This window comes from Macrobrachium nipponense, chromosome 18 (assembly GCF_015104395.2).
Source record: "Macrobrachium nipponense isolate FS-2020 chromosome 18, ASM1510439v2, whole genome shotgun sequence".
NCBI classification, from domain to species: domain Eukaryota; kingdom Metazoa; phylum Arthropoda; class Malacostraca; order Decapoda; family Palaemonidae; genus Macrobrachium; species Macrobrachium nipponense.
In genome coordinates this window covers 36,170,022-36,188,176 of record NC_087211.1, presented here as the reverse complement: position 1 = coordinate 36,188,176, position 18,155 = coordinate 36,170,022, and the positions used below count along the sequence as shown (strand labels likewise).

General features: G+C 34.7%; 1 protein-coding gene across 6 annotated transcripts in view; it reads left to right on the top strand.

Annotated features, from left to right (window-relative positions):
- Nucleotides 1-18,155, top strand: part of LOC135196966 (uncharacterized) — a 251,826-nt gene that overhangs the window by 105,127 nt on the left and 128,544 nt on the right. For all 6 annotated transcript variants that reach the window (XM_064223833.1, XM_064223831.1, XM_064223832.1 and 3 more), the window contains one exon: nucleotides 12,683-12,770. In XM_064223833.1, coding sequence (XP_064079903.1) covers nucleotides 12,683-12,770 — 88 coding nt within the window. The remainder of the gene's footprint in view (nucleotides 1-12,682; nucleotides 12,771-18,155) is intronic.

Here is an 18,155-nt window from a genome sequence, read left to right as displayed (position 1 = left end):
TGAATATTACTATACTGTAAGAGTTTTAGCTTACAATTGCAGTTTTTGACCATTTCGGATGAGTTGAAGTTGACCGAATGTCAAAAGTTTTTTTATATATTTTTTTTAGGCAAATATTTCAAAAATGAGAAAGGCTACAACCTTCAATTATTTTTTGGTGTATTCTACATGAAATTGCGCACATTTTCATATATACAACTTTATGGAACGCTTAATATGAAATGGAGCAAATATTCCGAGAATGCAACGTACGCATTTCGGAGATTTGCGGCTGAGAATCTGCGCGCGGAGGGAAGGAAAGTTTTTTTTTTTTTAATTCACTATAAATCTAAATATTGTGCTAGAGACTTCGAATTTGTATCAAAATGAAGATAAATGACTGAATATTACTAGACTGTAAGAGTTTTAGCTTACAATTGCGTTTTTTACCATTTCGGTCGAGTCAAATTGTTCCGAACATTGTTTTTTTTTCTATTTATCGTGATTTATAAGCAAATATTTTTAAAATGAGAAAAGCTACAACCTTCAATTATTTTTTGTTGTATTCTACATGAAATTGTGCACAATTTCATATATAAAACTTTATGTAACGGAATTGTTACCGCGCGGACGTAAGGAAATTTTTTTTTTTTTTCATAAATTAACCATAAATCAAAATATTGTGCTATAGACTTCCAATTTGTTGCAAAATGAAGTTAAATGATTGAATATTACTAGAATATAAGAGTTTTAGCTTACAATTGGGTTTTTCGACCATTTCGGTAGAGTCAAAGTTGACTGAAGGTTGAAATTTTTGGCACTTGTCGTTATTTATATGAAAATATTTCAAAACTGATAAAAGCTACAACCATGGGTTGTTTTTAGTTGTATTGCGCATGAAATTGTGCACATTTCTATATATAAAACTTCGGGTAACTGCTAATTTAAAATGGTACAAACATTACGACAATCGCTCGAAAAAATTTATGATTTTTTTCGGAAGAGTTACGGCGCGGATGTAGGAAAAAGTTTTTTTCATAAATTCACCATAAATTGAAATATTGTGCTAGAGACTTATAATTTGTTGCAAAAGGAAGATAAATGATTGAATATTACTAGAATATAAGAGTTTTAGCTTACAATTGCGTTTTTCGACCATTTCGGTAGAGTCAAAATTGACCAAAGGTTGAAAATTTGGCACTTATCGTTATTTATATAAAAATATTTCAAAACTGATAAAAGCTACAATCATGAGTATTTTTGTTGTATTCTACATGAAATTGCACACATTTTCATATATAATACTCCTTGTAACGGCTAATTTAAAATGGTGCAAAAATTATGTCAAAGTGACAAAATAATTTCTGAGATGTGTCACTGATAGTTTTTAGTCCGATAAGAAAGAAATTCGCGCTTGCGCGCCTGCGTATCGATTGTAAACAAAACAACGCCTTGATCCGTGAGCTCCCAGCATCCCCCAGGGCGCGTGATTTAAAAGTTTTCGCCTGGTAGGCCTATTTATAAGTATTTTTCTGCAAATTTAAAAAAAAAAAATTTTTTTTATCGACGTACCATACATCCAATTGGCACCTGACAGACAATTTATGTTGACGTTTAATACGTCCAATCGGCGTTAAAGGGTTAATTATATAAGTTACCTTGTGGATATTTTCTTCATATCTGTATGTTTTATATGTTTTTGTGAAAATGATCACTTTGCAAAAAATGTGGTTTACGAAAATGAGATTTATTGAATTGTACTTTTTTCACATGTTCTTGGTGGTTGGTCACCTCCCTGTTAATACTGGCAGCCCATGGTTACCTTTGCTGTCAGTTAGCAGCAGTTCTGTTTTACGGTGCTTGTTAAATACTACATTCATAACTGGGTTTTACACTCTGTAGGGTTTATAGAGCCATTGTCTAGTTAATGGTTGCTTAGGGTAGGTGCCGAGACCGCCTCATAAAATACAAACATAACAAATAAGCATCTTTTCCCCTGCTCTTTCAAAAAGTTATCCTTTACTTTGCAGTATCCAATAATACAATATATAGTCTTATATTACTATTTGTGTTATAAAATACAAAAAAGCTAATCATGTTGTGGTTTGGAAAAATTAGATGAGGGCGGAGGTAAGATTTATTTAACTCAATTCTGAGCTATTTTCTTGTTTCTATTTAGCGAAATTAATCTTTAGAATATATTCATATGTGATAAGGTTATTTTTTTGTATGAAGTGCTTTCAAGTTGAAAATTGACTTAAACGTGAACTAGACTTAATAATTTGTTTTGTTAATAGATGGCGCTGTTGTCTGTGTATCGGTACGTATTTTGGTACATGCTGAAGCACCGAGAGACCCACAACAAATACAAACATAGTGAACATGCATCTTTTCTTCTGCTCTTCTATCTTTTCCTTTGCTCTTTTAAAGTTACATATCTTTTACTTTGCAGTATTCAATAGTACTGTATAATCTTGTATTACTATTGGTTTTAAAATGCAAACAAATCGATTATGTTTTGGTTGGGAAAAATCAGATGAGGGCAGAGGTAAGATTATTTCGCCTTATTTAACTCTATTCAGAGCGATTTTCTTGCTTCAATTTAGCATAATTAATCTTTAAGAGAGAGTATTCATATGTAACAATATTATTTTTTCTTTATGTGAAGTGTTTTTAAGTTGAAGATTGACTTAAATATGTGGTCTAGACTTAGTTATTTCTTTATTTATTTTTTTTTTTTTTGAAGGCGCTATTGTCTGGTTCTCGGTCTAGTATTTTGGTACTTGCCGAAGCACAGAGAGACCGTCATAAAATACAAACATAACAAATATGCATCTTTTCCTTGGCTCTTAAAAAGTTATGCTTTACTTCACAGTATCCAATAATACTGTATGTAGTCTCATATTATGTATAGCGTTATAAAATACAAATAAGTTATCTATGTTTTGGTTTGGAAAAATCAGCTGAGATCAGAGGCAGGCTTATTTCTTCCTACTTGACTCAATTCAAAGCTATTTTCTTACTTCTAATTAGAGTAAATAGGAGAATATAAAGGGCTTTTAAGTTGAAATATGACTTATATATGTACGTATTGTTGTGAACTTGATTGTTATTATTTTTATTAATATAAGGTGTTGGGAGCATGTTATTTTGTGTAAAAAAACTAATTACGTTTTTATTTTCATCCTATATCATAATAATTTGACATTTACATATTTATCTGTTATTGACGTGAAAACAACATTAAAAAGTGTTCTTTCATGGCCAGTAATTTTATTCAAATATTTTTATCTCTACTGTTACAGTTGTACCTCGTACTTTGAACTTAGTCCATTCCAGAAGGCTGCTCGAAGTACAATTTGTTCGAAATATGAAACAAATATTCCCATAAGAAATAAAGGGAATTAGGATGATTCGTTCCTGCCAACCCAAAAAGTTCCCCTATTCACATTTTTTTTATTATTAGTGTATTCAAAAGTTGAATTAATAGTAAAGTAATTTAACAGTACGTTATATGAAGTAAACTTTTTGTCAGTTTTATTTTTCCTATGTACGATGTACGAACTGTTCGGTAAAAATGGCGCGGCTGGCCTAGGGATGGAGGGAGGAGAGATTGGAACCCTTTGAGCCAAGTCGAATTGGTTGCAGTATGCAAAGCTTGATAACAAAATAAATTTTATTCACATATCAGGTATAAAGACAGAGAGAGAGTGAGTTTTATTCACATATCAGGTGTACACACAAACACACACACACACACACACACAATTTTTGCGAATGATCATCCCAGATCAGCTGATAAGTCAGTGGGAAGCAGAGCGTTCTTCCCTCTCTCTCAGCACACTAAACACTGACTAGAGTAAGCTTTTTTTTCTTTTCTTTTTATGTATTGCATTTGTTTTCATATTTGATCATTGTTAAATTTATTGTGAAATAATTTATTTTTTATGTAAATTGGTACTTTTTTTAAGTACATAATATAGTAAAGGTTTTACTTTTTTCTCTCCTCAGCAATCCTCAGCAATACCACGACACACGATAACTTAAAATCATTCATTCATTATTCCTCAAAATATAAACGCTCCCTCCCTCTAACCTCAAGTTAGCTGTGTATCACCGCAATGACGAATGATTTTGTTAATCAGTTGTGCTAAATTTTATTGTGAAAAGCATTGTTCTTTCTTTTACTATTTTGTTAACCCTTTCATGTCCAACTGACGTAATATTACGTAAAAATACTCTATCCCCTATCTATCCAACTGACATAGCAGTACGTAAAATTTACCGAAATTTTTCGTGCGTGTGGTAGGGGCATTTTTTAAAAATTTTCGGACAAGTAGCGATTTCCACAGGCTAGATCATACCTTGACCGTGTATCTCTGGTATCAATACGCCAGCAAAGTAGTTTCTGTACTGTGCCTGCTCAAATCCCTGTACTGCGCTCTGTTTCTTACCCTCTTTTCTATCAATTTTTTCACCGGCTGGACTTATTCGTTTTCCATTGATTTATTTGTTGATATTTAGAGAATTTTATTGGCTTTCTCATAAAAAATAATTAATTTGCCTGACTTTCATAGTTTTTGGGTTACAAACGAAAATTTAAAAATAAGTAAAGTTTTTTTGTTTTTTTTGTTAAATAACATTTTTTCGTATTTAGAGGGCTGGGACTCTTATTCTGACTATTCCACCATTTAGAAAAAAAGGACAGAAAATGAACGTTGTTGGCATAAAATTTATATTTTCGCTGAATTTTCGATATAATTATTTTTTCGCACTGTCGAGCGCTCCCAGATACTTTGGATATCTGGGGACACAGTGCTCAAAACTAAGCTGATATGAAAGAGTTAATATTGTTCAACTAGACTGTCTCACTCGGCGCATCGATTGGGAAGTTCCCTTTTTATGTGAATTATTATTGCTTTTACATACATATAATAATATTTTAACTCTCTCTTCCCCTTCTCTCCTCAACATATCAACGCTCCCTCATTCAGTCTCAAGTCAGCTGGGCGTGACATCACCGCGGTTACGTACGATTTTATACATCTTTTATGCTAAATGTTATATTGAAATTTATATTTTATATTAAATGCTTTGTACTTTATTTACTTTGTCGAATATTGTTATAATTAAACTACATATTGTAAATAAAAAAATTAATACAGTTTAACTTGTAAGACCCAGTAGGCCATTGAACACAAGTATAAACTAGATAATCAGTCAGTTCGAAGTATGAGCATTTGTTCGAAAAACGGAAAGTTTGACATAAACGTTCGACAAATGAGGTACCACTGTATTTGCGGTAGAGTTGCATCCATGTTGCTGATGCACGATTATTTAAAGCCATTATCAGTGACAGTGTGAACATTGTTTTCTCAGCTTCAGCTACAACTGCAGCCTAGATTTAGTAGTACTACAGTAGTACCTCAAACTTGAGACTTAATCTGTTCCAGAAGGCTGTTCAAAGTACGATTTGTTTGAAATATGAAAAAAGTATCCCCATAAGAAATAAAGGGAATCAGGATCATTTATCCTAACCAACCCAAAAAGTCCCCCTTTTCACATTTTTTCTATTATTAATGTGTTGGAAAGTTAAATTAAGAGCCAAAAATGGAACCCATACTGATAAACGGGAACTGCCTGTATTACAAAATAAGCATAAATATTTGTTTCTTTTGCTGTGTACTCAAAACTTGGATATAAAAAAAATGAAATGCTTACCGTATATACTAGTGTAACACACGATTTTGCATGTCATGCAACCTGCAAAGTTTCACCCTTAAACAATGATTTTATCCCGTATCTCACAATATCATGCGAGTTGAATATACGAGACCAAATAACAATAGGCTAACCTCTTTTCCTCCTCTTTACCTATTCCATTTTTTTTAGTTAGGCTAACCCCTTTTCCTCCATTTCTTTATCTATCCCATTTTCTAGTTAAGTTTAAAAAAGTAAAAGAGAATGCCAAGAGTATCGTTAGTAATGATATACTTCTTTTGAAAACGCATACAGCCAGAAACAGCTGATTTGCTATGAACAATCGAATCTTGATAATACTAACAACCTTTTTGCTTGCATTTCAGCCATCGTACGATAGTAAAAAATTACTGTAGTTCTGTAACAAATGACGTTAAAGAGAATAGGACTGATATATTTTTACATTACTATAGCCTCGTTCGCTATGGAGAAAAGATTGGCAAGACATAATACTGCTAATTTTAACATGTAAGTTTTAGCTGAAGTTGGGGAAAGAATGTTGATCCGCTAACGACTATTATCGTGCATCGGCAAAGTGGTTGAAACTCGCAAACTTTGGTATAGTACCATCAAACTCAACTGTAAACAAAATTTGAGAAATGTGTTTTAACCAAAACTATTGGGGATGAAAGAACACATTTTACTGTTTTCACTCCAATAAAAGATAAATATGTAAAGCTTGTAGTATTCTGATGAGATAAAGTGAAAATATCAAATGGAATCTGTTGATTTTTGTTTATGCAATAAACATGCCCTCAGCGCCATCTACTAGCGAAAAAATAACTAAATTTTGTTCACAAAAAATACACTTTTAAGTGCTATTTTGACTTGGAAAACACTCATATAACGTAAAATAACCTTGTCCCATATAAATAGAGTATCTTGATTTTCATTTGCGCTAACTAGAGGCAAGAATGTCACTCTAATTTTAGTTCAATACAGCAAAACAAACTTACTTCACAATCACCCTCAGCTGATTTCCAAACCAAAACTTTGATTGCTATATTTGTAACTTATAATACAAATAAATAGTAATATGAAAATAAGTATAATATTATTGGATGCAGTGAAGTAAAGCATAACTTTTTAAAAGATCCATGGAAAAAAATGTATATCCATTATGTTTGTATTTTATCATATGATACTAATATGTGATTATTACATGCTCGAATTTTATATCTCGTGTATGATGCGACCCCCTTAAAATTAGCTCTAAAATTAGGTCTTCAAAAGTCGCATGATACGTGAGTGTATACTGTATAAATATCTCCAAGAAGACTGAACCAAATTTGATGAAAATTTTATAGTGTAGTACAACTATATATCTCAATTTTGTACTAGGGAAATTCATTTTTTAATTTTTTTTTTTTTTTTTTTTTTTTTTTTTTTTGCATTACTTTTAAAAGTGAAAATTTTTTCAAATGAAACCTTATATGAGAAGCTGTATTTCTAAATTTCCCCAATTGAGAATTTTCATTGTTAGTTGAAGAGTAAGTGATAAAAATTGGAAGCAAATCCCTTGATCTTAAGGTGGCAGTCATCTCATTTGACCCTTAAGAGTTGTCTTAAGAAAAACATATTAACCCTTAAACGCCGAGCCTCTGTTACAAAAGTGTCTGTCGTATGCTGGCTGCGTTCGGGAGTTAGCGCTGAAGCAAAAAAAAGTTTCAAAAAATCACAGCATGCTTATTTTTTAAGATTTATAGTTCATTTTTGGCTCCTTCTTTTTGTCATTGCCTGAAGTTTAGTATGCAACCATCAGAAATGAAAAAAATATCATCATCATAAATAAATATTAGAATATATGACAGCGCAAAAAAAATTTCATATTTAATTGTATACAAATCTGTTAGCAAAACGGTTAAAGCTAATGAGTTATTTTTTTGTTGTATTGTACACTAAATTGCGATAATTGTGGTATATAACAAATTGTAAAATGATCAAGGCAACACAGAGAAAATATTATCACAAAATGATGCATGAATTCGTAACGCGTAGACCTAAAAAGCTTTTTTCTAAACTTCACCATAAATCGAAATATTGTGCTAGAGACTTTCCGTTTGTTGCAAAATGGAGGTAATTGATTGAATATTACTAGACTGCAAGTGTTTTAGCTTACAATTGCAGTTTTCAACCATTTCGGTCGAGTTAAAGTTGACCAATTGTCGAATATTTTCTATTGTGATTTATATGAAAATATTTCAAAACTGATAAAAGCTAAAACCATGAGTTATTTTTTGTTGTATTCTACATGAAATTGCTCACATTTTCAAGTATAACACTTTATGTGAGGCAAAATAGAAAACTGCAAAAATTACGACAAGGTGACTAAAGAAATTCCGAGATTTTCAGCAGAGTTACCGTGCGCGGAGGGAAGAAAAAAGATTTTTCCAAAAATTCACCATAAATCAAAATATTGTGCTAGAGACTTCCTGTTTATTGCAAAATGAAGGTAAATGATTGAATGTTACTAGAATGTAAGAGTTTTAGCTTACAATTGCATTTTTCTACCATTTCGGTTGAGTCAAAGTTGACTGTAGGTTTAAATTTTGGCACTAGTCGTGATTTATATGAAAATATTACAAAACTGATAAAAGCTAGAACCATGAGTTATTTTTTGTTGTATTCTACATGAAATTGTTCACATTTTCATGTATAATTCTTTATGTAAGGCCTAATAGAAAACGGTGCAAAAATTACGACAAGGTGACTAAAGAAATTCTGAGATTTTCCGCAGTTACCGCACATGGATGGAAGGAAAAGTTTTTTTTCAAAAATTCACCATAAATCAAAATATTGTGCTAGAGACTTCCCATTTGTTGCAAAATGAAGGTAAATGATTGAATGTTACTTGAATGTAAGGGTTTCAGCAGAGTCACTTGCAGTAGTTCTGCAAAACACGAATGCGTCAAGAAATCTCTCTCCGACGATGCGTCACTGATGCTTTGTAGTGCGAGAAGAAAGAAATTCGCGCATGCGCAGCAGAGTAACGCTTGTAAACAAAACATCATGATCCGTGAACTCCCAGCATCCCTCAAGGCACAGGATTTAAAATCTTTCGCAAATTAGGCCTATAACTATTTTTCCGCGAATATTTAAAAAACTTTGTGTTTGACGTACCGTACGTCCACTTGGCACCCAACAGACATTTTTAGTCGACATACAATACGTCCAGTCGGCGTTTAAGGGTTAAGCACCCTAGACCAGGCAAATTTTGAGGTCGGCCAGTTTAATAATAAACACATCAATGGAAAGAGGAAGATATACAAATGCACTTGATGTAAGGAAAAAGTTCTTAAAAATTCACCCTACCTTCCACAGGAAGTTGAAAATGGCTATTGACAACGCATATACATTTTACCAAGTTATACATGTTTTTTCTAATTTCTTTTTGTAAAATTATAATTACAGGAAATGCAGTACCTTTTTTGGAGTTATACATGTTTTTCTTATATTTCTTTGCACTTCTCTTTGCAAAATTACAATTATAATTAGCATCATATAAAAGATAAGAACTATAACCAAATGCAATCCCAGGGATATTTACAAGCAACTAAATAAAAAAACGTCCCTTGAGAGAGAGATCATGACATTCACCCTTCAAGTCATGAACAATACTGTTATCCCTGAGATGCCCATTGTCTGAGCTGGCCTGATTCCAAAGTTGCCACTAGTCATATATGGGCCGTTGAAGTGATGGAAACTATTCTGCCCGCTTCGTCCAAATTGTATGGTGCGTACTACTGGTACTTACCATGAGCTAGCCTGTGCACCACCCAAAACCTGTTATCGATACTCATGTGATGCTGCCTGTCCATTAAAGGTTAAGGGACTTTGCTTCAGCTGGTGTATGGCACTGCAAGTTCTTGATGGTTTTAGTCCCCATAAGGGGTTGGTGTCATTATGGGGGAATCAGTATTCTTTACCAAGACAACTGTCTAATTATAGTCAACTGTAATGATAGTATTCAACTCTATGAAGGGATTCTGAGGGCCTAGTCTTTAGGCATTCTTATCAATCATAAGATGTCATCTCTGTTCTTCTATTTCCCTTATCTGGGGCTGAGTATAGACACTTGCAGTTTTCAGGCATTTACTTCTGGAAGATGCTTGGATGACTTCTTGTCTCTTCTTCAAGGATATCAGTCCATAAAATGACTTCCAGCAAAGCAATTGCTTCTTCTTTTGGAGCACATGGCTTCTGTGAAGTTTAAGAGGTTGGTGTGGCTCAGGATGAGGTCATTATAATTTCACTTAAAAAGAGACCTGGAACAGGAATTCCCTAGTAGATTCATCTCTCGGTTTTCTATCATAAAGTCTCTGGGAAATATTAGAAATGTTGGCAGACCATTAAAGACCCTGCAGGTTTATCCCCATAGGTAAGGAACTCAAACTTCACCTTATTTTAGGTCTATCAACCAAAGGTTGGAGATTTTCAAGCAATGTCAGGAATGTGGTCATGAAGGAGAGAAAGAAATGAGTTGTGTACCAGCAATCTTGAACTCTTGGCTTTGTGGGAGAGCCTCCTACAGTAATGTGAACATCTGTTGAGGGATGTGATGGTATTGTATTACAGCCTCTAGCATTCATCAGGAATCAGGGTGGCTCAAGCTCAACGATGAAGTTTATTTTTGCAGAAAAGTTGCTTCTGTAATTGGAAGCGAGTAATGTAGTGCTTATTCGCCAGTTCATTTCAAGGAAGAACAGTGTGCTCGCATACTATCTAGGAGAATGAATCAGATTCTTTTAAGTGAGTGGTCACTGTAATATCAACTGGGGTTTGTTAGCCATAGACTTGTTTCTGATGGCAATAGACAAGAATTCTTGTTGACTGCTCTCCCTTCCAGGACCCTCAGGCTGGGCAGTGAACTCGTTTCACCAGTACTGGTTCATCCTAGTTACTATGTCTTCCCACATTTTGTAATGGTAGGAAAGGTGCTAAACAAACTTCAAGATTCAATAAAATCCAGGTTTCTTTTGGGCTTTTGGCACCAGAGGGAATGATTTCTTTCAGTAGATCTTCCTCAGTAGCTGAGATTTCCTTGAAATCTCGGCATGCTTCACAAGAGGCTGCTATTCATATCCTATGAGTAAGAGGATTTTCTAAGGTTTGACGAGAGAGTGTCCTTAATCAAGAAAAGATTCAACCTCCTCTTGGTAAGAGATAATTGGATTATGTATATATTGCTTTGGGTGTTATCTACCTCTGGAGACAACATTCAAGAAATTTTTTAATTTCTTAGGATATAATAGGAGACTTTCAGTCTTTGCTATTTAAAGATATAGATTAATATTATTCTCATGTGTTGTGCCATGTTCAGTTGAACTTTTCTGCTGATCTGGACCTTGAGGTTTTCAGATATTTTGAGATCAAGACGCCAAGGACCAACTCCTGGCGTGAAATCTAGATGATGTCAAGGAACCTAGATGTTTTAAAATTTTTATCATCAGAATTAAACTATTAGACAAGCTTCATTAAGATTAAACCATGAGACATGTTTTGTTAGTGCTAATGAGATGTTTTGTTAGTGCTAGCTACTCGAAAAGGTCAAGTAAATTACCAGGGGTCTCTTGCAACGTAAGCTTTTGGAAAGGCACAAGAATGAAGTTCAGGCAAAATTGTTTCCAGGAATTGTTAAAATTGCAAACTTATCTAGTTTGGATAAGGAGGAAGCTGGCTGTCCCTAGTAAGGACAGTTAAAATATATTCAAATAGAAGAGTTTATCAGTGGGAAAGTTAAATAGTTGTTTAGTGGGATTAGTAGGACTAACCTCCTATGTCCAAAAGTGTGATCTTCTTTAGTGAGGTATTTAGTCAAATTAGCACATGAGAATGGACCTGGACCTTGACCTATGTTGGCTGCGTGCTGGTAACCGAAAATCACTGTTAGCTGAATGAATGGCATTTAAAATATTGAAAGTGCCTATGGTCTGCTTAAAGGTGCTATTAACCAGTTTATTAGCTGGTAAACCACTTACCAGCGCTAGAAATCTGGATAATGTCATCATTAGCCAAGCACTGAAAAACCAAAACACTGGTGCTGATGCTGCCATTAACTGGAAGGATCTCAGATCAAGTAAGGATGTTTTGGGATTTTTGCAGGACATTTTTAATTCTTTGGCTAAAGAGATTTTTTGTCTAGCAGTACTGACCTTTCTCCTCATCCCAATTATAATTTTCGTCACATCTTGGTACCCACGGCATCAGGAGGTCGGAGGCCTGTGATCGACTTACCCACCTTTAATAGCTTCATCAGGAAGATGAGGTTCAAGATCGAGACCCTGCATTCAGTGTTAGCAGCTGTGAGGGAAGGCGACTTCATGCTGTCGATAGATTTGAAGGACGCATACTTCAGATCATTGTTCATCTGATGTCCAGGAAGTTCCATCGCTTCTCTCTCGGAGACAAAGTCTTCGAGTTCAAAGTCCTCTGCTTTGGAAGGCATCCTGAGTTGGGAAAGACTGACGCTGTGGTGTGGGTGCAATGTCTTTGACCACTTCACCCGATATACACACGCATTGCCATATCTCACAAGATTCCTTGATTTCATCTGCGATTTAATCGGATCCAGCTAGGTGCTACAAATTATCCTATTGTTAAGACCTCAGGTTTGTTGCTATGAAAGATATGAATTGTCTTAGAAAATTTGTATTTTTTTGGATATTCAGCTACTGTTAAAAGTGTGACCTGCCCAGGCTCTTCACAACTCGGTGGGATATATTCTCTTGATTGAATTAAAGCAGTCAAGACACACCTGGTGGAGACAGATGAATTAGACAGTCAGTCTTATGGGTCGGTCAGCCAGGCAATCTTCTGTTTTAGGGTGCTGTCTTGAAGAAATAGCTTTCTTTAACAGTGTTATATCCAGATAACCAATTTTATTATGAATATAGAGTTTTATGTGGTGGAAGTTTGTGGCTCTAACCATAAATTGGTTTTTCAGCAAAATAGTACTGGTGGGAGTGATGAAGACACCTTCAACAAGCCCCGTAGAGGGCGAGGCCGAGGACGAGGCATGGGACGTATGAGAGGTAAAAATTCATACCTTGTGTTATTTCTTATTTTGAAAGGAGGAACATTTTAGTAGTATGCTGGGATATGATGCTGAAGTTATTTTTCTTTATTAATAGTATTTCAGAACTAGGAAAAAAGTTCATTAGTTGGAGTTGAAACCTTAATTTATCATATATACTACTATAAGGCATGCAGGCAAATGTGTTTTACCCCAATTTTTACCAGATCTTCACAGCACTCTTTACTATCAGGTACTTTGAAGCTTAATTATTTGACAGTATTCAAATTATTATAAATAAGAAGATATGTACACTGATTGTTTTCGTATAAATGAAAACTATTCTATTTGTAATACACTAATATTAATCACCCAAGTATACTACCAAATTCCTGAGCTGTCACAATGGTATCAATCATTTTTGCTTGACATTTCAAGATGATGTTAATGTATATCTGTATAATTCATAGTACATCAATGCTTATGACAATTGACATGGTAGTCCGAGTTTTAGTTGCTACTAAAAAACTGTATATGTTCTTTACAAACTCATTATTCAAAACTAGCCATAAGTCAGGAAAATTACCCTCCAGCTGCACCATCTTGATAAATATCCTGAAAGCCAAAGACCCTCCACAACATTCTGAGACAACATTCCATTATCCTACAAAGCTTCAGTATTTGGGATGAATCTTGTCTGTTGTTAAAGGTAGCTATATCTTTACCCTGGCAGTTCAGTTGGCATTCAAAATAGTATAAAGCAGATTGCTTGGCTAACCTGGATGACAGTACAGTTTACCCGTTATCCACCAGGTGTGCCTCAATTGTTTTAGTTCTCATCAGAATTCTCTTTGCTGTAGGGCTGGATAGTTGTGGGTAATTCACCAGCTGGTGCTAGCTGCTGTTTTACAGTGCATACAGTATTGTGACTGCTTTGTTCATTCATAATGTCTTTGACTAACAGTAGGAAGAAAACAAGGAGTTGTAGGAATATTTTATACACTGATCATAATCTGAGTAGAATTAGAGATGTGATCATAATCTGAGTAGAATTAGAGGTGAAGTGTTTCTATTAGACATAGTTTGTGTTGTTTGTAGAGATGGCAAGTAAGTATGAAGAGTGTAAGGTACAGAGTGATCAGAAAGATTTATAATTCTTTGATATAGGAAGAGGAGGGTGTTATCTTGAGAAAGCAAATAATTAGACAAGGATATACTTTTTTCTTCCCTTTTTACTTCATTGATTACAGTATCAAGGTTGTATCACTAGTGATTCACTTGAATAACTTACGTTTTTTACCATTATTAGGTTACAAATGTTTTGTTTAGTGTTGATAGTTGTGACTGTAGCCAACTATTGATACAACTATCAACACTTCAAGGGTTAGCCTGTCATTAAAAATGTCACAGGATTTTAAGGTTGTCACAGAATGCCTCTTTACATAATAATTTTTATTAATCTTAAGTTCAACTGTGGTTCTTACTGTTTTCCTCACCAAATGAGCATGGGAACAGGGTGACTGACTGAACCACTTTTGTTTACAAAAATCATATGATTCCTTGGGTCAGTTTACGGATTTTTGTTTGAGCTCAGATGAAACATTTACTCAAAATTTTACGTTGAATTCCGATTATTTCGAGTTCTAATACGATCGTGGTCCGGGTCTCTACTGCTTAATGTCAACAGTTGGAAGATTTCTTCCAGTAATAGAATTACCTCCTTGGACTATGTATGAGACAAGCATGTGGAAATGTTAAAATTTATATTTAAAAAATTATGCAAATCCCAGAATATCATACAGAACATGGAGTTTAAAAGTTCGAACTATGCAATAGTATACATTGAAGGGTTCAAAGCTTATCATTTGTAGAATTTCCAACCATATTAGTCTGCGAATCATACCAATTTTCCTTGCATGACATTGCTGCTGTTTTGATACCAGAATTCAGTATGTGGGATCACCTATTAAAATTATTAGAGATAAACAATCACAGAAATTTGTAATTTTCAGTGAATAGGAGTGTCCTAAAAGCCTCATGTTAATGTAATCCAAAAAATACCTTTGCACAAAAAGTTAATTTGCACTTCATACTATATGAAGATGTTCAAAATGTAGAAATATGTTGGATCTTGCCCATGTAGGCATTAAAGGAAGTAAAGAAACCTGTCAAGCAGCCAAAGCTGCAAATCGTTTGATAGGTCTAGGGCACTGTTAACTGGTCTAGTACTCTGAAAGGTGTGTGGCGGCCGTAGACTTTAAAATCGCTTAGCGTCGAAAATCACTCTGCATTGGCGGCCAGGAACGGAACTCCTGTTGCTAACCGAGGGCATTTCATCATGACTTAACCGTGTAAGTGTAAAATATAAATATTTATATATTTATAAAGGCGTTCCCTGACTATTTTTTGTGGCAGCGGTATCGTAAACACCTGGAATTCGTTCGTTCACATATATTTTGTTTGTTAACTGTAAGTTACTTTATCCGTGTTGTGTGTGAATTTAATTACTTACGTTATTAGCCATGGGTCCCAAGAATGTTGCTGAAGTTCACGGAAAGAAGAGGATGCTTTCTATGGAGACGAAGATGGAGATAATCAAGAAGTGTTAATGTTTTCTGCCATTTCTTAATGTGTTCCTAAAGTTTAGTGTTAATGTTCTCTGCCATTTTTTAATGTGTTTCGTAAAGTCAAGTGTTCATGTTTTCTGCCATTTGTCCTCCTCCTTTGTCGCCACTTTCGGAGATCACCTCACTCAAAAGGTAAGGTTCCACATTTTACTACATGTACGCACAGTATTTCTTGTACCCCATACACTATACACTTTACTTACAGGTACAGTAATGGTTAGGTTAAGTATTGAATGGTCAAAATTGTTGTATTTCATTGTTTATTGGTCAATTTAGCTTAATATAAAATTTACTGAGGTGTTTTTGTAGGGCTTGGAACAAATTAGGCAATTTACATGTAAAACATAGTTCTAGATACGAAAAAATCAGGTTACGAAGGCTGCTTCAGAATGGGTTAATTTCGTAACCTGAGGCACTACTGTATATATAGATATATATACTGTATTTTAGTAAAAGTTTAGTTAACTCTTCAGCATGATTGTTACAAGTATAACAGTATGTACACAATTGATGTTTCTCTGTCTGTCTGTCTCTCCCCCTACATGTCTTAGTCTCTTCGCTTTTGCGAAAGACTTTTTTGTTTCTCCTTACGACTGTCATTCATAAGTATTTCTGGTTCCTTCCATCTCCTATGTGATATCTTAGTAGAGTGGTTCTTCTTAAACTAAAGGAGAGGATTCAAACAGGTAAGTTGAAAAGGTATAACAACTTTATTCTGTAACTCCATACTAAGAGATGCAGTTCGGTTGGGAGACCGATATGTTTGAATGCTGGCACGGAACTGCCATTCTAAAGCATCACGTCGATAGTGGAACATTAGCTATCTCAGCGATTCATATAAAAACATACGTAGTCCGCCGGCTCGGAAGTTACAAGTTTCCGGCGTAGGTTAACAGGTCAACCGCTTCCCATGGAAGTTGTTGTGCAAAGTTATCAGTAATGCAAAATGATGACAATGTAACAGATTTAAACCAGGCTACTGCAGACAGCGCATAGCGTAATCTAGATCTGCATTGGTCACGTAGGACCCTCCTAATGCCATGACCTCAGGTCATGGGTTTTTATTTACAGATTCTGTAATATTAAAATGTATTTATTACACATGCACAGTTCAATTTATCTTTTAAATGATACAAATAAGAAATCAGAAAATATAGTAAAAATACACATGAGAATAATATAAGATATAAATAAAAAGTCATAACCATAACTTGAAACAAAAATATAAATAAAAGTCATAAGCATAACAACCTGAAACAGACAAGCTGTATCACCCTCTTCCCTTCCAATACTGCATCCCCACCCTCTCCCAGCCTGGGAAACTGCTCCCCACTCCCTCATCCTGCAAACTTCATGAGGCCTTCAGTGTGAGTAGGATTACCAACATTTTCCTGAGACTGCACAGCATTGCCAACTATTAAAGATTAGACTTTTACATTTCTTTACATATTTGTGTCTGGCAATGTTGAGTTCCGGATAATGGCGATCTGGATGATTTGAAGGATTACTGTAATGTGATTATTTAAATATGGAAATAAGAAGAAATGATTTTGCTCTTAATTGTATTCAATATTTTTTACATTTCTCCATGATTTTTAAGTACTTCTCTTATCCTTTTTGGCACAGAATGAGCCAAGTCTTCGAAATATTGATCATCCCTCTTCAAAAAACAAAATCTCTGGATAGCATCCTGCAACTTGGGCACAGATGTTTTCTCTCCTTCTGTGGCATTCAGTCTTCATTTCATTAAAGCCCAGTAATTTTCTATAGGAATTAGGTCTGGTGAATTGCTAGGCCATCCTACCTTTTGAATATTATATTCTTTGAATACCTCATTAGCACCTTCTGATTAGTGGCACGGGGCTCCGTCTTCCATCAAGACTCGCATACATGATAGTGCCTTACAAGGAACCATTTCATTCTCTAAATCTAGAACATTAGCGTACTTCACACCATTCATAGTTGTACTCTATGGAAGGAAAATTGAACCATCACTGCCTCCATATCCCCTGAAACATCCTCTATAAGCATCACAAGCAGGATGCCTTACTGTGTTGACTGTCACAGAGTGACATGAAAGCATAATTCTTCCCTGAAAACTTGTTCCCAAACCTTTTTAGTCCAGTGCAAATGGTCTTGACAAGATTTCTTTGCTCCTCATGGCATCTGCAAAGATAGGCTTCCATACAGCAACACAAGAGGCGAAATCAAGGCCTTTCTGTCAATGATGTTGTGCTACGGTTCTCTCTTGAGATATTTCCAGGCAATTTGAGAGTTTTTGCCTTCAAAGTGTTTGCTGGCAATGATGGATGTTTTATAGCAATTCTTTAAATAAGGTCATCAGGAACAGCCAACACAAGAGCTATAGTCAACATCTTTCATTTCACTGGGATGAGTCGGCTTTTAAAGTGAAGCCATTTTTGAACTTTAATAGAGGCAAAACCAAAAGAAAATTTTTTTTTTTTTTTAAACTCTAGTACAGTGGGTCATCGTTGAGTTGCAGATCTCCAGTTGCGGGATCAGTTAGCTGCAGGTTTATCCTTGGACTGCTTCTCAGTCTATATCATGGGTATAAATTGCAGCATCGCTGATTGGTATGTATTGAGTATATGAAGTTTATTGGTAGGCTAAGCATCAGCTGCTATGCGATAACCGACATGAATGAAATGATCCACATGATATAAATTGACAGTAAAGGTAATAAAACCATTTTCACCCTATATATTATTGGCATATCCAAATAATAAATAGCCTATTCAAGGAATAATTCCATATCA